The sequence below is a fragment of the Pseudophryne corroboree genome, chromosome 11, assembly GCF_028390025.1.
Source record: "Pseudophryne corroboree isolate aPseCor3 chromosome 11, aPseCor3.hap2, whole genome shotgun sequence".
NCBI lineage: Eukaryota > Metazoa > Chordata > Amphibia > Anura > Myobatrachidae > Pseudophryne > Pseudophryne corroboree.
In genome coordinates, this window is record NC_086454.1 from 202,672,224 (window position 1) to 202,697,467 (window position 25,244).

Consider the following 25,244-nt stretch of genomic DNA (forward strand, 5'->3'; position numbering starts at 1 on the left):
TCGATAGCAGAACTTACCTTTATTTACATATAAAATGGCTGCTATGGACAATTGAGGACTACTATTGGAATAAACGTCTTCCCCCTGTGTTTTAAAATGTGGACAGTGGAGTTCGGAAGTATGTTACTGGAAGTGACGCCTGTGGAACGCAAAGCGCTGTTTTTCCCGACTTCTGGTCATGGAGATTTCCGGAAATACGTCACCAGAAGTGACATGATGCCCAGAACGCTTGTGGAATGCAAAACGCTGTTTCCCGACTTCTGGTTGCAGAGATTCTTGGCGCCAAACAGGATATCAGCTGGTAAACCAGCGGTAGAGAGATTTAGGGGATTTTTATCATTATTCCAAAATGGACTTTTTAGTGGTTAGTGTATCCATCTCTGGAATTAGGAATTACTTTTAATTGGATAATGAGATATACAGGGAGTATAAATACTGTATGCTCCCAGGGTTATTGTTGGATTATGCCTTAAAAAATATACTGCCAAGTATTGAAATGCACTGGAAAGGAACTGGTCATTTTCAGAGGACATTGGGATGGATCCATGGAGGGACTTGTTGAGGGCTCCGGGGACGCCTGGTTTTTAACATCATGCTCTTATAGTCTACATTATATGCTAGACCTTCCCACATGGTGAGAGTCCACTGTTCATCTGTATTGTCTATTTGTTGTGTGGAAATAAAACGGTATTATACTTTACCTGCTTATTTTTTATTATATCTCATTGGGAGTTTTGGATATTCGTACTGAGAAGAGAGAAGAGAGTGGAGCAGAATTCCGATAAGGCTTGTCCTTCTCCAGTTCATGTGCAAGGGGTATTATTGAAATCCAATCTAACAGTGCCGGTGGATTGCTTGGTGAAATTTTTTTATTACATATGGTGATTTGTTGGTGTGTGGTGACACACTTTTTTTTACTAAACAAGTCATTTTAGGCAGCTCTGTTTAGCGCACTGATTTTGTTCCAATTCCTTTTTGTATAAATCATCTTCCCACTGTCAGATTCTCACAGGTTTTGGATTCTATATAAGTCCCAAGTGATCTGCGCCATCTTCACTCCGGCTGTGGAGAGTGTACTGAATGGATGTGGGGTGAATGCGCTACCTCTGTCTTCTGTATCTGAAAGGGGTGCTCTCTCTGTCTGCTGTCTTGGAAAGGGGTGCTCTCTTTGTTTTCTGTATTTGAAAATGGGGTGCTCTCTCTGCTGTATCTGAAAGGAGTGCTCTTTCTGTCTGCTATATCTGAAAGGGGTGCTCTGTCTGCTGTATCTGAAAGGGGTGGTCTCTCTGTCTGCTGTATCTGAAAAAGGGGTACCCTCTCTGTCTGCTGTATATGAGAGGGGTTATCTGTCCATCCATCCAGGGGCTCTGCCCCAGTGTAAAATTGGTCAAGTGCAATGAATTGGGTTTCTACTAGATTAATCAATTCCGTGTACAGAAATGCCTGACACAGAAATAGCATTATCTGTGATTTATCATACTATCTTTCATACATATTGATACCCAAATGATTTATTATGTAATCCTCACTCCCAGTATATGCATATTCTCTACAGAAAATGATTAAACTGATGACAATAATAATGGGAAATATTTTTATTGTGTACATATTTTCAGTTTACTATATGTATCACTTTACATGTTTAGTTGGCAGCAACAGTCTGGTCCAACCAGTTGCGGAGCTCGGTGACGCGAGCGTAGACAGCTGGAGTAGAGGTTGAACATGAGCTGCTTCCCCAGGATACAATACCAACCAGTGTCCAAGCACCATTATTCTGGCAAACAAGGGGTCCACCGGAATCACCCTACATTGAAACAGAAGGATTGATAGCTAATGTACTGTATTCTTATTTAAATTAAGAAACTCTAAGATAATAGAACTGTTGCATTACATATCAAATCATATATAGAGATAAGCGCCTTCAATGAGGCAAACCTAGGCAGTTATCTCAGGCAGCAGAGTTAGGGGGCAGTAAACATTTTTGGAAGTAATTGAGAATATAAGCGTTCTTGCTGCAGAATATAAATGAATGACTACCTTTATACATTAATGGTTAGGGTAGTTGGTATATAGGATAAGATGAATGCTTTTCCAGTTGCTTATGCAGGTCACAACATGACTTAGCTCAACCCTGCTCTTTATTCTCCAAGAATATAGGAAAAATGAAGGTGCACACACTAAGTACTAAACACTGCTAATCAGAAAAATTATAATAAACTCTGCAATTTAACATAGAGTAAAACTGAGGTGCTTAGCATATATTTTGGCCAGAAATATGGGCCCATCTACCACGGCCAGGTGACCTCATCAGGTGGGTCCCTAATATTCCTAAGGTTCAAGCACAGGGCCCCCTGGGCCAGCACAACGCAAGTGCTCCAAGGCATCACACTAGTGAGAAGTAGCAATTAAAGTGTTTAAAAGTTGTTAAATTAGTAATTAGCAGCAACTATGTGTTAAGAGTGTTACATAGATGAGAGGTATAAAATAGAGCAGGCATTCCCAACATCAGTCCTCAAGGCACACCAACAGTGCAGGTTTAAGGGGTATCCAGGCTTCAACACACATGGTTAGATCAAAATAACTTAGTTACTAAATAAGTCACCTGTGATCAAGCAAGGATATACTAAAACCTGTACTGCTAGTGTGCCTTGAGGACCGAGGTTAGGAATGGCTGAATTAGGGTGTTAAAAAGTGTTAAATTAGTAAAAAGCAATAGAGGTGCTAAAGAGTGTTACACTATATAATACCCTGAAGCAACATGGTCACACCAACCCAGGGGGGCTCCATGCCCCAAACTCATCTCTAATATTGACATACAGTATTACAGTATATAAATGTATCCAGGACTTATCCATTCATAGTATCTAATCCAATATGCAGTCTACAAATGCAAGGACCCTGTGCTAATTTCCACACCCAAGGACAGGTGAGATGGGTGCTAATCCGAGCTAATAGATCATTTTCTAATCAAGTTTTTTTAGGGTGATGTCCCTCTCACATCTACCAAAGTAGAGGGCTCCTACTGTCTGGAATAAATACTAGACTTTTGAATTCTGTATTTTTTCTGCTCAATTTTTTTCTATTTAGCCCCAAGTCGTTTTTCCACCCAATCAGAGAAGAAATGTTTATGATTTATTTTGTGTTATTTTAGAATCTTATTAATGAATTAATTAATTAATTCATTAATTTCATTAACTTTCATTAACATTTTAAAAGTATTATGATTTATGACATCAGCAGTGGCATAACTAGATATTGGAGGCCCCTGGCAAACTCTCAAGGTGGTCCTCCTATTTGATATCTATAAACCCTAGAGTCTACATCATTGCTGAATAATTTCTGTATCAAGCTTATTAGAATTACGTGAGGCGGCGGAGCATGATAGGGTCAAAGGTTTGTAAGTGCATCGGCTCAGCTTACGGAGTTGCTAGTCATTAATCAGTGATGACTGCTGTCCCTGGGCAGACAACAGAAAGCACGGGGGGGGTATAAACATACATTTAATGTTACGTGAAATATGTGTAATTGCTGCCTGACCCCTGGATTGGCAGCACTGTGTTTCACAGTTGTGGTTGCACTTAGGATGCAGCACTCAGCTCTAGTTCTCCTTCCTGTCTGCCCCCAGACTCCCATTGGCTAGTTACACAGGATTTTGGGGATGGGTTTATACAGGAAGGAGAACTGGAGTGCTGCTGCATCCTGAGGGCATCGGCGCTATGAAATACACAACGTCTCCAATCCAAGGGGCCATCGTATCAGTTTATTAGAAGATACAACTCTAATTGAACTGAATAGTAATTTAATTATACACAGAAATGACTTGCTGAATCACGTATTTAGTCTACAGTATTTAATGATTGATTTAGGGGTGGGCCCTCTTTACTTTGTGGGCCCCAGGACATTCATCAGTCTAGCTACTCTGTATTTGCGCCACTGGCCATCAGTTGGTAAGAGTGCGGTGAAATAGAGGGGGCAATTTATCAAATCTTGGAGAGAGATAAAGTGGAGAGACAAAGTATCAACCAATAAGTTTCTAACTGCCATTTTATAGGCCATGCAAGAAAAATGAAAGCTAGAAGCTGATTGGTTGGTACTTAATATTTATACACTTTATCCCTCTCCTGGGTTTGATAAATCCCCCTTCTTCCCCACACCCCAGATTTCAAACACAGTGATTCAGAATTTGAAGCTGCTGATATAATCTGATATAAATACTGCCTTAAATTATAACCTATACCAGTACCCAAAATAGTATCTACATTTTATTTAACCCTCATATCCCATAACAACAATGTCCTTCCTGCCAGGGACGTGCAGTGAAGTAAATGTCTCAGGAGGCATTGGCAAGTACCAGAGCCAGGTTTACTCACAATACAGGTATATAAGCTCAAGGGTTCATGTTGGCATTATACACAGGTGCAGCAGTATATAATGCTGGAAAGCTGGTGAGATTTGATCAGAATGGAAAAGGTAGGCAGGGGATGAAAAGCCTCCCCGGCCATAGACTTTTTACTTCAGAGTTTTGACTATAAAAATGATTAGAAAAATACAAAGAAGATATTTATAATATATTCCTTCTATTTTTCATATACATTATATAGTCAGACTGTAGCGTATACTGGATTATGGCAGGAAAAGCTCTGCCTCACCTGCCTCGCCTCACCGCACGTCACTGATTCCTGCCAATGCTTTATGGATCAGAGAAGGGGTGCTGACTTTGGTGCTGAAACACACTGGGCAGTGCTCTTGTTTCTTGCCACTCTGGGCTATATACTGTAACATGGATAAGGAATTCCCCCTGTCAGACAGGGGAAAATATGTTCTAATGCCAAGCATGGAGAGAGCCCATGTGTGTTAAGAAACTGCTGTAGAATCACTTCCCTAGTACTGGTCATTCTTTTTGCTGTATTATCAAAGGTTCTCATTCACTGTAACAGCTAAAATAGCGATAAAGAACTGTTTGTTTTTAAGTAAGTACAAACCATGCAAGAAGAGGATCCAGCAGCTCCAGCACAGACCATGACGTCACTGATGTTGTTACCCCAATAGGTCTTGCATTGAGTATTGGAAATCACAGGCAGAGCAGTCTGCTGCAGTTTGCTGGGGGTAGTTAATGCTGTATACAGAGAGAGAAAACACGTTCAGTTATATTGTATTTTTCAGAAAGCTCAAAGCGGAAATTCATCAATATATTATAATTTGGGAAAGATTCCAATGAAGTAGATAAATAATTTATTAACAACAGGACAAAATTCTTCTGAGTATTGGAAATGATGTCAAGTTGGTAATTAAAAATACAGATAATATTCATTGATGATAAATGATGAATCTGACTCATGGTAACAGATATTCTATGTATACAAGATACGTTATAAAAATTGGCATTGGTAGAGATGTACTAAGCCTTCGATAGTAATAAAGTGGAGAGAGTACCATCCAGTCAGTTCCTAAATGCCATGTTACAGGCTGTGTTTGATAAATTACAGTTAGGAGCTGATTGGATGGTACTTTCTCTCCACATTATTACTCTCAAAGCTAGTACAGTACATCTGCCCCACTGTGTCTTATGTGGGTGGATGTTGTGGGGCATTTATAGAAGAATGGGATTTTACACTCCTTTGCTCAGTTGTTGTCTACTTATGGCCTCCCATTTCATGTGTTCTTTAGATATTTGCAGTTCAGGCGTTCCCTCTGTACACAATGGGGAAGAGACATCCCTATTCTATCTGATACTCCTTTTTGTTCCTTCTCTGAATGCTTTATAGCTGGAAGTTTACATCAAGCATATTCCTCTCTTCTTTAGCAAACATTGGGCTGAGAGCATGTGCTCCCTAGGTCTTGATGGGGGGTAAACCTTGGTACTGGACTATTTTGTTGGCGTCACCTCTGGTGGCTACAGCATACACTATGCCAGATATCAGCAAATTCAGCTTTACATTCTTCATAGGGTTTATTGGGGCCCCAGTTAGGCTCAGTGGTTCCTACCATCAACTTGAGATGGGGTTTGCAGAGTAAAATGAGTCATCCTGTCAAGGAAAGTGGAGACGACAGGTTCCTGGATTGGATGTAAAATATAGTAGATGCCTTTCTTGCAAGGATCGGTACATTATCTGCAGCTAGGGTAGGTAAATTACCTGTCATTTTCCACATGTAGGGTTTTGATTCTCAGGCACAAGTGCCTATTATCTGTCACTGCCTATATACAGAGCTAGTAATTGCAAACATATACATTACTGCTTCTCACCATTGTATCTGGTCTTTCCCCATCCACTTGTAACACAGATACGACCATCATCATATGATTCACCGGGATTGGCCAGGCACACTGGAGATGCGGTGCTATCCAAGACAGCAGGAGTGGCCAACTTAATCAGGGAAATGTCGTTGTTGATGGTGTTGGAGTTCCAGTTGGGGTGAGTAAAGACCTTTAATAGACAAAAATAAATAATAATTGTTTGTAAATGAGAAATAATAAATTACAACACAGCAATAAAATATATTTGCTGTTTAGAAGCAACATGCAGCTATAAAATATTTATTGTTTAGTTTATAGTTTAACATTAGTAAATGGTGGAATCTGTGCCTGCATATTTTCCAATAAATGATAAAAGATTACTTCTACATATAATCTAATCTATAATGTTAGTTTCTGCAAGTTTTAATTTACCACTAGATTTATACTGTAGATGCAAAGTCTCCTTTAGTATGTTTTAAACAAGTATGGTATTCAGTATTAGTGGTGTGTAATTTTCAAAGATTAAATAATTAGATGTATTCCAAACATATTTTTTATTAGCCTTAAATAGTTGTATACATAAAGATTACCTGCAGGGACCAAATGAGTCTGATTAATCTTCATACATTTGAGTTTAACCTATGATGCAGTAACATATTAGTTATACTCACTCTTGAAACAGCCAGAGACTGGATTTGTTCAGCATTTGAGTTTCTGTCATGTTCTCCAAGAACAACACGGTCAGTGTTCCTATAGGTAAAAACATAGCACTTCATGTAACAAACTAAACTAATCAGTACAGTAGGTCATGTATTTCTGCACAATGTTTTCTTCTTTCAGATAAGAGATTAAGGGGGACATGTACTAAGCAGTGATAAAAGTGGAGAAGTGAGCCAGTGGAGAAGTTACCCATGGCAACCAATCAGCTGTTCTGTAGGTTGTGTATCTCTGCACAATGGCCCTCATTCCGAGTTGTTCGCTCGGTAATTTTCTTCGCATCGCAGCGATTTTCCGCTAATTGCGCATGCGCAATGTTCGCACTGCGACTGCGCCAAGTAAATTTGCTAAGAAGTTTGATATTTTACTCACGGCATTACGAGGTTTTTTCTTCGTTCTGGTGATCGTAATGTGATTGACAGGAAGTGGGTGTTTCTGGGCAGAAACTGGCCGTTTTATGGGAGTGTGTGAAAAAACGCTGCCGTTTCTGGGAAAAACGCGGGAGTGGCTGGAGAAACGGGGGAGTGCCTGGGCGAACGCTGGGTGTGTTTGTGACGTCAAACCAGGAACGAAACTGACTGAACTGATTGCAGTGGCAGAGTAAGTCTCGAGCTACTCAGAAACTGCTAAGAACTGTCTATTCGCAATTTTGAGAATCTTTAGTTCGCAATTCTGCTAAGCTAAGATTCACTCCCAGTAGGCGGTGGCTTAGCGTGTGCAATGCTGCTAAAAGCAGCTTGCGAGCGAACAACTCGGAATGAGGGCCCATGTTTTCTTCTTTCAGATGAGATTGAATAACAGAATATCATGGTATAATAGCAGTTGGATCTATCTGAACAATAGAAGTCTTGCCTTAATTCTAGATGTTGATTTGTGATCGTACTTCATTAAATATCATGCACACTAATGTTTATCCAGGAAAAATGAAGGCAAAAAGCCCCTGATCAATGCAAACAATGCTATCCAATTGGACCAAAACACATCCTAAGATATCCATGCATGCTCCCTTTCTGATAAAGCCCCTTCTACTTGTCAGTAAATCCCAAGCATTTTACAGGGTCCAGGAATCATTTAGTCATCTGTCAGTCTCAGACACACAATGCAGTCCCATTGGGTGTTTCCTCCCTCCAGGACCGCCAGACTAGGCTCCGAAAGGCAGAGACCTGGCTTCCAGTAGGAAGCCAATCTCTGCTTTTCAGGCAACCCTAGCCGTCTTCTATGGGTTGCATCCGATGCAATACATAGAAGTTGGGGGTTTGCGCATGCGCAGTCACACCACAGCATCTGCACATGCGCTGGTCCCGCTGCCTGCAAGATCCATTAGGCTGGGGGTAGTGGCAGCCCACCTACTTATAGTAAGTAGGAGCTGCCGCTGTTTAGGACTGATCATAAACCACCATGCACACACCAAGTCTGACACTGAACTGAGCTCCTTATGTACATAAGGGCAATGATCCGCTTCACAAGGTAATCAAATAAAGTGGATATTTTAGATCTAGCAGTCGAGCAAATGTTAATATTGCTAGTGAACGCTTCTCCCATTGACTTTACAAGGGAAATTTGCGGCTCCGCAACTAGCGACCCGCTGCCCCAGTCTCATTTTTCTCTTTGACTGGCACATCTACTTGGTAAGACCATTCATTTTGAAACCTCAACCAAATTTTTACATTCAGGCAGTCTCACTTATTTCTAAAATACAAATTTGATTTTAAGGCACAAAATGATTTAAGTAACGCAGGAAAATGTTTATATACAATTTAGCTATTACCTTGATTTTGTAATGTTGACTATAGCTTTGCTACAAAATTAATTTGCAACACAAATGAGTTTTATGCATATTTAAATTGCTTATTTCAATCGATAAAATTACTTCTAATTAACACCAATGATGTTATTCCATGACATTTATGTTTACCTAGTTACCTAGTTACAACTGAATGTTTGCTTAAAATTACATCATATGTGACAGCAATTGAAATTCAAATGTAACACTACGGTAGCTACACAAATGCTGAAGTTCTGCATACATGTGAATAATACTGCTCAGTGTACTCCGAATCCTAAAAGCTGAACATGTCTAAACAGAGCAGTATTAGCATACTCACTGCTCCCAGATAATAAACACATTTATTTGTACATTGTATTTAAGTAAAACAAAAATGTGTTTATGTCAATATCCAAGGGCCCCCACACACAGAGTGATCTGTACTCCAGGGACACATTGTGAGCAACAGGACCTGGCGGGGTGCAGGCATCAGCAAGTGCACACACACACTTGCAGACGCAGACAATAAAGAGTGATGGCGGGGGGGTGGGGAGGCAGTTTAGCGGGGATGGAGGTGCCGAACGACCTGTGGGTGCAAGCATCAGCGTCGTTATCATACCCAGACATGCCACTTTTTAAACGATGTGTCATTCAGAGGGGTCAGAAATGCCCACATCATTTAAGATATTGTGCCGTAAAGGCACCTTAGGTTTTAACACTGAATGGACCTTTACATTGGCTGTGCTTATAGGGATGTTACCATCGCAAATCAATTTGCTACTCATAAAACTTACCCCACACCACAGTGAGCCGCTGTTACCACCCAGGTGCTGCTAATCAGGGAACCACCGCAGTAATGCCATCCTGTCCTGTCCTGCAAGACACAAACATACACACATACTGTAAGAGCTAGATACAAGCATACACACATACTGTAAGAGTTAGATACAAGCATACACACATGCTGTAAGGTCTAGATACAAGCATACACAGCTAATTACAACCATACACACATACTGTAAGAGCTAGATACACGGCTACACACATACTATAAGAGTTAATTACAAGCATACAGACATACTGTAAGCGCTAGATACAAGCATACACACATATTTTATGAGCTAGTTACAAGAATTCACAGATACTGTAAGAGCTAGATACAAGCATACACACATACTGTAAGAGCTAGGTACAAGAATACACAGATACTGCAGTGGCAGATTTAGCGGGGCCGATTATGGCGAACGCCCCCCCCTACACATACCGGCACCAGGATGGATGGCCGGGTCCCGCCGTGGTGCCGGACTGGAGAGCGGTGCAGCGCTGCGGGGGAAGGGGAGAGACAGCGGAAGAGTGACACAGTGTAGGCGTGCGCACAGGGGGTGCCTGGTGCGCACAGGCACCACCCCGCACACACGCCTGCTGCTGTTGCCGATTCCCATCTCTTCTTGATGCTGAAGGGAGGAGAGCGCTGCGCACACCTCTCCTGCCCACTGTTTCCCCGTCTCCGGCAGTCATTTTAAATGACTCTGGCTGACAGACAATCAGAGCTCGCGGATTGACTCTTGATTAGCTGTCGGCCCGTGAGCTTTGACTGGCTCAAAAAGCTGGCGCTTTATTTCAAATGGGCGCTGGAGACAGGGAATCAGTGAAGTGAGGCGCAGGAGAGACACGCAGTGAGCTTGCTCCCCTTCAGCATCAGAGATGGGAACCGGCGGCACTGGCAGCAGGAGGGTAAGCACCACTGGGGGCATATGTATCTGGCAACACTGGGGGCATTTGTATCTGTCACCACTGGGGGCATTTGTATCTGGCACTACTGGGGGCATTTGTAACTGGCACCACTGGGGACATTTGTATCTGGCACCACTGGGAGCATTTGTATCTGTCACCACTGTGGGCATTTGTATCTGGCACCGCTGGGGGCCTTTGTGTATCTGGCACCGCTGGGGGCATATGTATCTGGGATCACTGGGGTCATGTGTATCTGGCACCGCTGGGGGCATATGTATCTGGCACTGCTGGGGGCATTTGTGTATCTGGCACCGCGGGTGGCATTTGAGTATCTGGCACCGCTGAGGGCATTTGTGGATCTGATGTGAATTTAGGCTCATTCTGTGTCATAATGTGAAATTCGGCTCATTTTGTGCGCTATAATGTGAATTTAGGCTCATTCTGTGTGCTATAATTTGAATTTTGGCTCATTATGTGTGCTATAATGTGAATTTCAGCTCATTCTGTGTGCTATAATGTGAATTTTAGCTCATACCGTGTGGTATAATGTGAATTTCGGCTCATTCTGTGTGCTATAATGTGAATTTTGGCTCATACAGTGTGCTATAATGTGAATTTCGGCTCATACCGTGTGGTATAATGTGAATTTTGGCTCTTTCTGTGTGCTATGCAGGAATGGTGATTCACCAGTCTGTATCGCCAGTGTGCAGGGTTCACGCCACTAACTGGCAACATTTTATTAGTAATGGCAACAATAGGAAATTTTAGAAGTGAACGAGAAGGGCATTTCTAAGTGGGAGGAGCTATGATTACGGGGAGGAGTCATAATTCTTAAACCGCCCCCCCTCTAAAAGTTAAGTCTAGATCCGCCACTGAGATACTGTAAGAGCTAGATACAAGCATACACACATACTGTAAGAGCTAGATAAAAGCCCGATTGCGCCAGCCTAATTTTGCACAAAAGCATTTACAGCCCCATAGGGTAGCTAGCACTTCTAAGAAAATGTAGGATTTAACTGAGTGGACATACAGATGTAGCCATGCTCATCATCCTGCACCTAGCCATGGGTGTGACTCATGTGGCATGATGTGCAGGTATGCTACTGTGTGTGTGCATCTAATTTACACCAGCTCGTCATACTAAATCGTACCCATGGCAAGTGTGTACGTTGGATCAGTGTGGCTACATCTGTAGGGTGCCAAATGCGGTGCTGTTGCTGTCGTTTAAATACAGAGGAAATGGCAATTTGCCTGGAATTGAATTCCCCCACAATGGTCATCTGACCGCCGGCATCGCGCCCAGCTGTATATCATATCCTCTATGTGAAGAGTCATTATTAAGTAGTGATGCCACTGTTTTAATGCCAGTCTAAAACACAAGATGCTGCTGACTCTGAGTTGAATTTACTCGATTTTTTGCTTTACTCCCAACTTGGTCATGTTAACCCGTTTTGCAAGTTAAGGTGAGCAGTTGCTATTTTTTGCTATCCAATTAACTGTGCAAGTTAAGATGCATTAACTTTTCATGAGATTTAATGCAGCTTTTTTGGGGAAAAGTTTTTGAAAATGACTTTTTTTAAGGTTGAAATGTTTAGACTTTCTTTTGAACCCTTGGAACATGACCCTTCGTAATGATTAATAAGACACTTTGTTCTATTAGCTTAATTTTGCCATTAATTATGCAGGGTGGTCCATACGGTTGGAAGCACCCTTATAAAAAGAAATGAGTAAGGAAATATTAATCCAGTGTCTACACATATGATATGGGAGTGGGGGAAAACTTTTAGAATATGTCACCAGTATGGTGGCCATCTTGAAGTCAGCCAACTTGGATTGAACTTTCATTTTTTAATTGGGAAGACAGTCATGTAACATATCAAACAGATGCAAAATTTCATCAGAAAAAAATGGTATTGTTTGTATCTTTTTTATTCTCAGTTTTCTTTTGCAGGTAGTGACATTAATGACAATGGCACTAACACATATAGGACTTTTTAGAAGGATGTTTCCACACTAATGGACCACACTGTGGAGTATATTTATACCCAAAAAGACATATAGGGGTATATTTACTAAAACTTGATTTGGACCGATTTTGATCCATTTTTGAAAAATGTTTGGTTGCTTTTTGATATTTGTGTCAGAGTCTAAATCCCACATTTAATAACAGATCCTTTAAAAAAATATGTAAAAAAACCATCTGTTAGTAAATGTGTGATTTGAGGGTAGATTTACTAAAAGTCGATCTGGTTTGATTTTTGGTCAATGTTTTGTCCATGTTTGGTCGATTTTATATTTCAGGCTGTAAATTCCACATTTACTAACAGAGAATTTTTTAAAAATTTTGTAAACAATGTCAAAAATCATCTGTTAGTAAATGTGTGATTTAGAACCTGAAACACAAAACTGATCAAAAATCTATCAAAGTTGACCCAAATCGACTTTTAGTAAATATACCCCTATATGTCTTTTTGGGTGATATTCTGAAAGGTGCAGAAAAATGGGTTAAAATATGTGGGACTGGTATATGATGGGCAGGTTTTTTTTACCTTGCAAGTTACTGGTGTTTTTTTTTTTTTAAAGTGTCCTCAAATGACACAACAAAAAACAGTTTATTGGCTTTTGTATGCACTCCAAATAAAACTACAGCATTGTTTGCTGGAAAAAGTAAACAGGCCATTTTTAAACTGTTTAAGAGCAGTAACTAGTTTCCTTTTGGTCTCCAATAGACATCTATACTATTATACAATATTTTCTTACCACTTTTTTAGGGATACAGGGTGATTTAACTGGTAATACAAAACTTCCCCATTTTGTCCACAATTAACACAGCTATTAAAGCCAAAATTACCACTCGTGTGCTTTAATCAATTGAATTGATGATAAATCATGAGCACTCATAGACAAAGTAATTGGAATAACTGCACAGTAGGCACATTAGGTCACGCCTCGGTAAACACAATTTTTACCTATTGAATTTGCCCCTCAGAATCAGCCCCAATATGTTTGATCTTTTTTTCAAAACTAAACTAAAATAGTGCTGATGTAATTGATAAAAAGGTATTTCAAGGGACACAATCTGCTAATTTAGAATTTCTTCCACACAAAAAAAAGTAAATATGTAAATTATTCTAAACAAATAAAATCTGTCAATGTTTTCAGTAAATTGAACTGCTTTCCATATTTAGTTAATACAGTGTTGGACTGGCCCACAGGGGTACAGGGGAAACCCCTAGTATGCCCCAATGCCTGTGGGCCCACCTTCTACTCTAGGTATTACAGACTGTGCACTTCAGTTTTACATAAAAAATATGTTACATTATAACATATTTATAATACAGTTGCTAATCTGGTATATTATCATGCATGCACTAGTAGTATTTATTTACTATATATATTTATCAAGGGACCCAGACCATGCACTCTCTAATGGTCAGCCAATCCTCTGTGGTGGCTGGCCATGAACCTAAGCATGGTCCTACCACTTCAATACCCCAGTGGGCCCTTCATGCCTCAGTCTAACACTGAGTGAATACACTTTTGCCTCAGATAACTTTTTAGTCCTATTTAACATCACTTTCTCAAACTAATATACTATATGCTATGGTGTTAGGAGGAAATATTTTATCTTCCATTATACAGTAAGCATGGAGAAATTACCTGTAGGGAAACTTGCCAGGGCCAAGATCCGGGGACTGCCTCCTCACCATTCACAATCCTGGCATAACCAGTCACCACAGGGGGAATACGAGGAGTTCCGCAGCCTGGTGAAAACAGTATATTTGCTATTAGATGTGGTAGCAATTTCATTTCTTACTTTTTTCCATTGATGACACAGATAAAAATGGATGCTTACATTCACAAATGTGGATTTAGAGGTAAATGTTATGAAACCTTTAAAGTGAATGCTTTTGAATGAGAAGGACATAATTTCAGTCTTGAATATGAAAATCATTAAGTAGGAAAAATAAGTCGTTAAAAATTTAAATTTATTTATTATTACATTAACTTCCGTTATTACATTACCATATGTTATGATATAAATTATTTGGTAAACCTTAAACCAGTGACACAAAAGTTGATTCCCAGTGTTTGATTGCATTTAAGATCATGCCTAGGGTACAGAAGCAATTAATGGCAACAACGATGTTCAGAAGTTGTTAGTTTGGTTGTGTTTATGTGATTTCTGTATAATACACCCTGTATGTGCCTTACATAGATTCACCTGGCAAAGCCAGCAGCAAATTGTATTTAATAATGATTTCAACATTTTTTGTGTGTTTTTTAAACAATGTGTTAAATAGGCAATGTATTAATTGTTTATGTGTAAAATTAATGTACAGTATGGTTGTTGTTCAGGAACACTATAGAGTAAACGTAATAGTGTGTGACTTGCAAGCATTGGTGAGTTTCCAGCAAGTATGCCCAATGTTTTAAGGGGGCAAACATTTTGTATTTAAAATTATTGCCCCTTTAAAACATCAGGCAAACTTCCCAATACTCACTGATGTCTGCAAGTAGCAGGCTAAGACATTTACTGCATGTCATTACCTTTTGTGCAGATTATTATTAATACTAGTATCACTCTTATACTGTAGTTCATGGTTTTTGGTACTGTATATTATGCAGCATTGCACTATGCATAAATTGTAGTTGAACAGCAGTATCACACATACATAAATAAATAAATAAATAAATAAATAAATACTGAACAGACAAAAATTAACACTAAAAATCCAATAAAGAAATACAAAGATGAACACTGTGACTATATGGTTAATTTTAATGTTATACAAGTAAAATATTATAGGTACTAGAGTGTTGTTTGAAAAAAATAATGTTGAAGTAATTCAGTTAAACTTACCATAGGCTGCACTGACAAAAGCCAGACAGCAGACAAGCCAAAGAAAAGCCATAACTGCTAGTGGATGGTTGTTGTTACTGGTGGAGAACTTATATAGGAAAGGAACCAGAGATGATAAGGTGGTGATATGCTTAATGATTGGATGAAATGTATTAGTTCAAGGAGAACAAACAACGTCTATATTTAACATTTTACACGTTAGAAATCCAATTAGCAAATAATCTTTCACTCCATTTTAGGTTATCTGCTTTTGAATAATACAAATTACTAGCAGCAACTAAATATTCATAGAATACATTTTTTTTTAATAGCTGGCATATATATATAGATATATATTGTAACACTGTAGGGGTGCAAGGCGCCTTTTCCTGGGGAATATGGCCGCACGCAGCAGCTGAGGAACAACACAAGTCCAGTTTCTGGTACAACTGACCCCGGCCAGTTTTATTGAAACAGAAAATAAAACAAACCCCAAAATAAAAATACCTTGCCTGTCCGGCACTAACTAAACATAAGATATTCCTAACTGTCACTAAACAAAACACAGAGTTCTTCAGTACATACTGTATAGCTTACTTGCATCAGAAAGCGTGTCTCTCACACACAGATCCTGCAGCCTTCCCAGGCAGTCTGCCCATACTAATCAGGTTAGAAGCACTATAACACTCTTACACAACTGAAACCCTGATTAGCCCTCTGTGAGGCCAAAGACCCGAACTGGGCCCAATGTCTAGAACTCGCCTTATCTCTCTCTCAGAGCCTTTACCCAGCTTTTACAGCAAACTGAAAAGGTTCAGACAAAACAAAAAGCATTTTTCCTAGAAGTTAACATTTTCTAAAACATGTAAGACAAGAACCTGGGACAAATATACCTGCCCTCAAACACTATCCCAGTGTTCTTGTCACATATCCCCCTCCCCTGTTTCGACCTAGGGGCCGGAACACTTGTAGCCCCCAAACAGAAGATGCGAGACAATGCATCTGCGTTGGCCAATTGTGTTCCCGGTCTATGTTCGACAGTAAACTTAAAGTCCTGCAACGCTAGAAACCATCTAGTTACACGAGCATTCTTGCCTCTATTTACATACATCCATTTTAAAGGGGCATGGTCTGTCACTAGTCTGAATTGTCTACCCAAGAGGTAATATCTCAAGGTATCTAGTGCCCACTTAATGGCCAAAGCCTCCTTTTCCACAATGGCATACCTTTTTTCATGCTCATTGAGTTTCCTACTCAAATAAATGATAGGGTGTTCGTCCCCATCTCTGGTTTGGGACAGCACAGCACCTATCCCTACCTCTGAGGCATCTGTCTGTACCACAAATTCTTTTGAAAAATCTGGTGTTATCAACACCGGTTGTGAACACAAAGCCACTTTTAACGCTTGGAACGCCTTTTCTGCATCAGGGTTCCATTTCACCACATTTGACTGCTTCCCTTTGGTAAGGTCTGACAACGGCACCGCTGTGGTCGCAAAATTAGGAATAAACCGTCTATAGTACCCAGTAATTCCCAAAAAAGCCCTTACCTGTTTTTTATTCACTGGACGAGGCCAGTTTTGAATAGCATCAACTTTATTCAATTGGGGCCTAATCAGACCTCTGCCTATGGTGAAGCCCAAGTATTTGACCTCCTCCATTGCGAGGCAGCACTTCTTTGGGTTAGCAGTTAACCCTGCCTCTCTGATTGAGTCCAGTACTGCTTGTACTTTAACCAAATGGGACCCCCAGTCTGTACTGTGAATTACCACATCATCCAAATAGGCAGCTGCATATTTTCTATGGGGCCTCAAAATTTTATCCATCGCCCGTTGAAAGGTTGCTGGAGCCCCATGCAACCCAAAGGGTAACATCTTATACTGGTACAGCCCCTCCGGAACCGAAAAGGCTGTTTTTTCTTTGGCGCTATCACATAAAGGTATTTGCCAGTAACCTTTGGTCAGGTCCAATGTGGTGAGAAACCTGGCTGTTCCCAGCCTTTCTACAAGCTCATCCACACGGGGCATGGGGTATGCGTCAAACTTGGACACCTCATTTAACTTACGAAAGTCATTACAGAAGCGTATGCTACCGTCGGGCTTCGGGATGAGCACTATGGGACTGGACCACTCACTGTTAGACTCCTCTATGACTCCCAGTTCTAACATGGTTTTAACTTCCTTAGAAATAGCTTCTCGCTGAGCTTCAGGAATCCTATATGGCTTTAAATGAACCCTGACCCCTGGTTCTGTGACAATGTCATGTTTTATTATGGTCGTTCGGCCAGGCAGCTCTGAAAATACCTCCCTATTTTGGATGAGAAATTCTTTAACCTGATTGTTCTGATCAGCTGATAATGTCTCTGACACCTTCACTGCGGGAAGCAACCGGGGTGAAGACACCGAAGGGCAAGGCTCCGCTGACAGAGACAACCTATCTTTCCAGGGTTTGATTAAGTTAACATGGTAGATCTGTTCGGGTTTTCTCTTTCCCGGCTGGTATACTTTGTAATTAACCTCATTCACTTTTTCCCTAATCTCAAATGGACCCTGCCATTTAGCTAGGAATTTGCTTTCCACAGTGGGTACCAAAACAAGAACTCTATCGCCAGGAGCAAATTCCCGTATCTTGGCACTCCGGTTATAGACCCTCTGTTGAGCACTTTGGGCCTGTTCCATGTGCTCTCTGACAACAGGTACCACGGCTGCAATCCTATCCTGCATTTGTGTTACATGCTCAATAACGCTTCTATAAGGAGTGGGCTGTCCTTCCCACGTCTCTTTGGCAATATCCAACAGCCCTCTGGGGTGTCTACCATACAACAAATCAAATGGAGAAAACCCCGTAGAGGACTGAGGAACTTCTCTGATGGCCATTAACAAGTAGGGCAACAAACAATCCCAGTTTTTCCCATCTCTCTCAACAACCTTTTTTAACATACTTTTTAATGTTTTATTAAACCTTTCCACCAACCCGTCAGTTTGGGGATGGTAGATGGACGTCCTGAGGTGAGTGACCTTAAATAACTTGCACAACTCTTTCATGATCCTTGACATAAATGGAGTACCTTGGTCAGTCAAAATTTCTTTTGGTATTCCCACTCTACTAAATACCTGCACCAGCTCCCTAGCTATCGCCTTGGTTGTGATAGTGCGTAAAGGGACAGCCTCAGGATATCGAGTGGCATAGTCCATAATTACCAGGATATACTGATGGCCCCGAGCAGACTTTAACAAGGGCCCCACGAGATCCATGGCTATTCTGTCAAACGGGACCTCTATAATAGGCATGGGAACTAGTGGGCTCCTGAAATGGGGTCTAGGGGCATGATACTGGCATTCAGGACAGGAAGAACAATATTCAGACACTTCTTTATAAACCCCTGGCCAAAAGAACCTTTGTAAAACTCTTTCAGTGGTTTTTTCTGCCCCTAAATGTCCTGCGGTAACGTGACTATGAGCTAAATCTAGTACCGTTCTCCGATAAGGCTGGGGAACTACCAGCTGTTCCACCACATCCTCACCCCTTTTGACAATGTGGTACAAGAGCTCATTACAGATGGCCATGTGGGGATACGTAACCCTGTCACCTGGTACCACAGGTTCCCCATTAACAATCTTAACATTCTCTCTAGCCTTTATTAAGGTAGGATCCTTTAACTGTTCAGACGCAAACAGATCCTTCTTTACCTCCAGGTCAGGCACGCTTTCAGTTCTAACTACTATGTCTCTGTTCCCGGCAAGAGGGTCCTCACTGGACTCCCCATCTGTCACTTCCCCAGCCAAACTAGCAAAAGGCAAAGGGCCAGAAAGTTCCGAAGACCCACGTACATCCATAAAATCACCGGTATTATCAACTGGCTTTTTACTTCTCACATCTGTTGATAACCGTGATTCCCACAGTTTCCAAAAATGAGGAAAATCCCTCCCTATTATGGCCTCATGCACCAAGGTAGGGACCAGTCCCACTTTAACCATTGCTGACCCACAACAAGTTTCTATATTCACCTCAGCAGTGGCATAATGTTGGGTATCCCCATGTATGCAAGTTACCCCAATAGGTATTTGCTGGACCTTTAAGGGGTTCACTAACCCAGCTTTCACGAGGGTAACTAAACTTCCTGAATCTAGCAAGGCCTCTACCCGGTTACCCTCTAAGAACACATCACACATTTGTTTTTCCAGCTCAGGTGAAGGTACCACAGTACAGGCTAACCTAGCAAAGAAAGACATTCTGCGACATTCAAAGGCAGCATCACAATGCATGGGTTCTTGCGTGACTGGGCAATTGGCAATAACATGACCTGGCATACCACACCTAAAACATTTAACCACACGATTATCAACCCGTTTGGGCAGCATAGACCGTTCTAGCCCCATTGGCCTGTCTCCAGGGCCAGTGTTTACAGTCTCTCCAGCCTTGCGTTCTCTTAACCGCCCAGCAACGTTTTCCCACGGAACAGTCTTACCAGTCTTTACTGAAGGGCGCTGTCGAGGATCTATGGGTTGCTGGGTGGTCATCAGTAGTTCCTCTGCTGCCAAATACCTCTCTACCATGTCCACTAATTGGTCAGCAGTACCCGGGTTTCCATGGCTCACCCACTTGCGCAGGACCATGGGCAAAGATCTCAAGTAGCGGTCCATGACGACTCTTTCCACCATCTGGGGACCAGTTAATGTCTCTGGCTGTAGCCATTTTTTTGTTAGCTGAATAAGGTCGTGCATCTGGGAGCGCGGAGGCTTCTCCATGGCGTACAGCCAACGGTGCACCCGTTGTGCTCGTACTGACAGCGTGACTCCCAGGCGGGTCAGGATCTCAGTCTTTAGTTTATCATAGTCCCGAGCCTCAGCAGGGCTTAAATCAAAGTAAGCTTTTTGGGGCTCACCTGACAGGAAAGGTGCCAGCAGACTGGCCCACTGTGCTTTCGGCCAGTTCTCACGCTCGGCAGTCCTTTCAAACGTGGTCAGATAGGCCTCCACATCATCAGCCTCTGTCATTTTCTGCAGGAAGTGACTGGCCCGTATAGAACTAGAGCTGGTTGGAGCACTGACGGCCACATCTCCAACCCGAGCTGCAAGTCTCTGCACCACTTCTGCTAAGGCCTCTCTATCCTGACGCTGTTGCCTGTAAAGTTCATCAACAACTGCCTGCTGTTGTCTCTTATTTTCCTCCATTGCCACCTGCTGCTGTCTGTTGGCCTCCTGCTGAGCCGCTGTAGCTTGCAGCAAGGCTTTAAGCAGATCCTCCATGTCGACAGATTTTTCAGGCGGCTTTGTAGCTGCTTTCACCCAGGACATATATCAAACCCTCAGGGGTGAGTCTCAGTAACTTCACACTGGGCTGTATCTGCATAAACCACCGTTTTCTGCAGGCCTCACAAAGCTGCTGCTTTCACTTATGCGCAGAACGGGGTTGCTCGCATTCTCCACCAAGTTGTAACACTGTAGGGGTGCAAGGCGCCTTTTCCTGGGGAATATGGCCGCACGCAGCAGCTGAGGAACAACACAAGTCCAGTTTCTGGTACAACTGACCCCGGCCAGTTTTATTGAAACAGAAAATAAAACAAACCCCAAAATAAAAATACCTTGCCTGTCCGGCACTAACTAAACATAAGATATTCCTAACTGTCACTAAACAAAACACAGAGTTCTTCAGTACATACTGTATAGCTTACTTGCATCAGAAAGCGTGTCTCTCACACACAGATCCTGCAGCCTTCCCAGGCAGTCTGCCCATACTAATCAGGTTAGAAGCACTATAACACTCTTACACAACTGAAACCCTGATTAGCCCTCTGTGAGGCCAAAGACCCGAACTGGGCCCAATGTCTAGAACTCGCCTTATCTCTCTCTCAGAGCCTTTACCCAGCTTTTACAGCAAACTGAAAAGGTTCAGACAAAACAAAAAGCATTTTTCCTAGAAGTTAACATTTTCTAAAACATGTAAGACAAGAACCTGGGACAAATATACCTGCCCTCAAACACTATCCCAGTGTTCTTGTCACAATATATATATATTTATATATATATTTATCAATGAATAGTTAGTAGAATCTAAGTCACAGGTCTGTTTTAAGAAACAACAGCACAGCAAGACCTGATTAAGCTATCCGGCAGCCCTAGGCTGATGCCACCTGGATAAATCCCACATTATAGTGTCTCCTCGCCAGGGTTGGTTCTAGACTTTGTGGAGTCTAAGGCAAAAGTTTCCTTTGGTGCCCCCCCATTTCAAAATAGAGACAGTGTGCAAAAATATAGGGGTGTGGCTTCATGGGTAAGGGAGGTAGCCACAGATTAGTGTCAATTCGCATTACACCACACACTAGAATAGCTTATACACCACAGTAGTGTGCTCTGCTCTACTGTGGTGTATAAGCTATTCTAGTGTGTGGTGTAATGCGAATATATTATGCCAGGTAGAGCCCCTTACATACATTACATACATTATGCCAGGTAGAGCCCCTTATACACATTACACCAGGTAGAGCCCCTTATACACGTTACTCCAGGTAGAGCCCCTTTTGTACACATTACTCCGGATAGAGGCCCTTATACACATTATGGCATGCAGAGGACCTTTTATAGACATTATGACAGGGAGAGTCCCTTATACACATTACACTAGGTAGAGCCCCTTTTATATATGTTACGCCAGGTACAGTTCATGTTTTACATGTTATGCCAGGTAGAGCCCCTTATACACATTACAACAGGTAGAGCCCCTTATACATGTTACACCATGAAGAGCCTCTTACACACATTACATGCCCGGTAGAGCCCTTTTATACAGAGATTGAGAATGAGAGAGAGAAATAAAGTGAGAGTGAGCACATGAGAGTGTGTGTGTCCTGTCTGCCCCACTGCCTATGTCCCCGACACTCACTGCACACCAGCTCCAGGTCCTGTCTGCTGAAGCAGTAGGTCCACAGCTCTCATCCATCTCTCACATGGATGGAGCGATACTTCCGGCCTCAGTAGATCCCATTACCCAGTGCTTAAAGAGGTCCTAGAGAGATGATGGAACTCGCCCACCTCTAGGTACTCTAACCCCCCTTTGAATGCCACACCCCTAACCTCTCCTTTTCCTTCCCACCTGGAAGATGACATGCGCCTAGCACCTCCCCTTCTTTCCTACCTGGTAGAATCATAGAGAGATCACAAAAATGTGGCCAAAATTCAGAAAATTGTGTTTTCACAGTTTGGGCTGCATTTCCATATGTACCAAGCTCTGGAATGTGATACATTCAGGAACTTGGATCTGGTGGGTAATGCAATCTCCCAGCATCTCCCACATTGTGTGCATCATACTGTGCATGCGCAGAAGGACTCCCGGATCATAAACCCGGAAGTCCTGTGATTGCAAAGGACAGCTCTTATTGGTAGAGGGAGGTATACTGTACACAACCCTTGGAAGTTGTTACCCAGAATGCCTACTCAAATCCTGAATTATGCTTACTGTGCACTCAGGTTTTCTTTTTATATCTGTGTGGCTTGTCAATTGCTGTATTACTTACACTTTCTGTGTTATGTGCATTGTTTTTGATATCTGTAAAGCGCCTTATGTCCTGTTGGAGAAAGAGCGCTATACAAATAAAATTATTATTAATTGCATTTCTAGGTACATACCAGAGGGAGTATTGGTGAGGTAGGTGATTCTTCCTCTATGGGTATCCACGACACCAATAGAGGGAGAATATAACCTGTGGCAAGCACAGCGAGCCACCATGCCTGCAGCGTGGTGAGCTCAGCAAGCCTGCAAAGGGCTTACTAGTGCTCACCCCACTACCAACATACTGGTGGCCGGGATGCCGCTGTCGTTATACTTATGGCTTGCATCCCGGCCATCGTTAATTCATACAAAACCCCAACAAGGGACAGAGAAAGCAGGGAAATTATCTAAGGTGGAGGGAAAGGTTTCATGGTGACCTTATCACCTTCCTGGTTCAGTAGCACCTTGTGATCATTGTAGTTGAGCCCAGAGGTTAGGGGTTTATGTTGCTGGCAGGGTAGGTGACAGTGGCGTAACTACAACCCCCGCAGGCTTGGAGGCGCAGGGCTGCGGGCGCGCCACCACTGTTTAAATGCTGATTCCCATGTGGACTAGCAGTCCGCATGTCAATCGGCTAAATGTTCCTCCTAAAATGGCCGCTGCCATGGCGGAGACAGATGCTAGAGGTTATACTTGACCTCTAGTGTCTGACAAAAGCCGGGAGGTGTCGGAAGCACATAGTGCTGGTGGCATCACGGCGCGACATACTTACACCCATGCTTGCTTACCAGCTCCCATTTATAAATAGAAACCTCCCGCTGCCCCACACCTCTTATGGATACTCCCATTTTTCTTTTTATAATGACAGTAAATCTCCAGCAGCGGCGTGCTCTGAGGCAGGGCAGAACAGCAGCTCTGCCTCCTTAGTCTCATGCTGCAGTGCTCAGCAGCTTATTTACAGCCCACCGGCCGGTACCTTGCTATCACATCATGACTGTGCACCTGCCGTGTGAAGGGGAGCTGAGTACACGGCAGCACTGGGACTGAGAGCAGTTTGTGCTGCCGTGAGGATGGTAACAGATCAGCCTGTCACACACAGGATGAAGTAAGTTGGTTTGGCTACTATAACTGACAGTGCTGTAAAACTTATCAGCAGCCTCAGGTGAGGTGGATGACCACTGATCTGCTTTCTTCAGTTTAGAGTTATCTGATTTCTTTGTCTGCAGATGTCATGGTGTCAGGGGGCAGTCTACAAACTACTTGCCACAAGTGTACTCAAACACTGTTGAATGCATTTATATAGTGGCAAGTAATTTGCACACTGCCCCTTGCTCCTTGTATGAGTGAGACCTGCAGATGGAGAATGCAAAAGTCTTTGGCAGCCATTAGATTAAAACTGTTCACTTCTATTATTATCCTCTATTGCTGGTTCAGTGAAGTCAGTCTACCACCTTGGAATCAATAAAAGTTTAGTAATATTCTCTACACCTATGCACCATTGGTCCAACGATAGTGTTGGCCTTTTTATACTACAGTTCCCTGAGGATTATTTTCAGTTGAAGAATCCTATTTGAAATCCATATTGATTGTATATGTGCAACACACTAATTTGTTTCCAGATCACTTCAAGCCAGCACTTCTAATGATACATCTTTGTTTATAATGTGTTTTTCAACTTTACTGATAATGTACCCCTGAGGAAGTCCTTTGGGACGAAACGCATTTGGTTCAATGTTCTTTTAAAAATAATAATAATAATAATTTTATTTATAGAGCGCTCTTTTGATTTCAGTGGTAATGTACGATCTGAGCAATATTCCGGCCAAGAAAATTGCTATATCTAACTGGAAGGATTTGCCCTATTTTTTTACGAAAATCTGTATATGTTTGTACTTTCCTACTTTTTTAATGGAACTGTGAATACATTTCTATAATGGTTAGCATGTTGTAAATGTCAAGAATGTATTGTCTAGTCAAATGAGACTAGCGCCCTCAGAACAGCATTTTGCATTCCTTTCCTGAGCCTCTACTAGTGGGAGACTTTTCTAGAGGTGCTGCTCTATATACACCTTAGTGCAATTGGGTATTTGTGTGTGGTTTATATATATATATATATATATATATATATACACACAGCAAATGAATTGGCACTCACTCCAAATAATGCTTACTGCCCCGGTGCCATCTGGAAAATATCCACATGTATAATAAATCCAACAAGCGGCGGAACTCAGAGTCTGGTCTCAGCAGGTAAGGTGCATAAGTGCAAAACGTGCTTTAATGGAATCACTTCATACCCAACGTTCCGGGGCCGCAATGCCCCTTTTTCACGGTGATACAAACTAAAGTGTGGCATAACATACCTTTATGTAGGCAAAGACCCGCAAACAGGACAAGTTCCCAGACCGAGGGTGAACCCCGCCTCCGGCCTGGCCCAGCAGTGCTGCGTGCTGACATACTTCC

At 42.0% G+C, this 25,244-nt stretch overlaps 1 protein-coding gene across 2 annotated transcripts; it reads right to left on the reverse strand.

Annotated features, from left to right (window-relative positions):
* Window positions 1–1,592: 1,592 nt before the first annotated feature.
* LOC134970104 (chymotrypsinogen B-like) lies at window positions 1,593–25,244 on the reverse strand. 2 transcript variants are annotated; one of them, XM_063946174.1, is made up of 7 exons: window positions 25,145–25,244; window positions 14,112–14,215; window positions 9,512–9,591; window positions 6,907–6,985; window positions 6,245–6,425; window positions 4,983–5,116; window positions 1,593–1,804 (listed from the first exon to the last, which is right to left on the reverse strand). In XM_063946174.1, exons 1-7 carry the CDS (start codon window positions 25,236–25,238, stop codon window positions 1,643–1,645), a joined length of 834 nt encoding a protein of 277 aa, XP_063802244.1. In that variant the 5' UTR covers window positions 25,239–25,244; the 3' UTR covers window positions 1,593–1,642. The 2 variants fall into 2 exon arrangements, with proteins under 2 accessions (XP_063802244.1, XP_063802245.1); XM_063946175.1 differs by lacking the exon at window positions 25,145–25,244 and adding an exon at window positions 15,316–15,394.

Coding starts and splice junctions, on each gene's coding strand:
- LOC134970104 (XM_063946174.1), bottom strand. CDS start 25,238: ATGTCAGCACGCAGCACTGCTGGGCCAGGCCGGAGGCGGGGTTCACCC. Junction 14,216..25,144: donor GGGTCTTTGCCTACATAAAG/GTATGTTATGCC, acceptor TGTTTTCACCAG/GCTGCGGAACTCCTCGTATT. Junction 5,117..6,244: donor GGGAAAGACCAGATACAATG/GTGAGAAGCAGT, acceptor CTCTGTATACAG/CATTAACTACCCCCAGCAAA.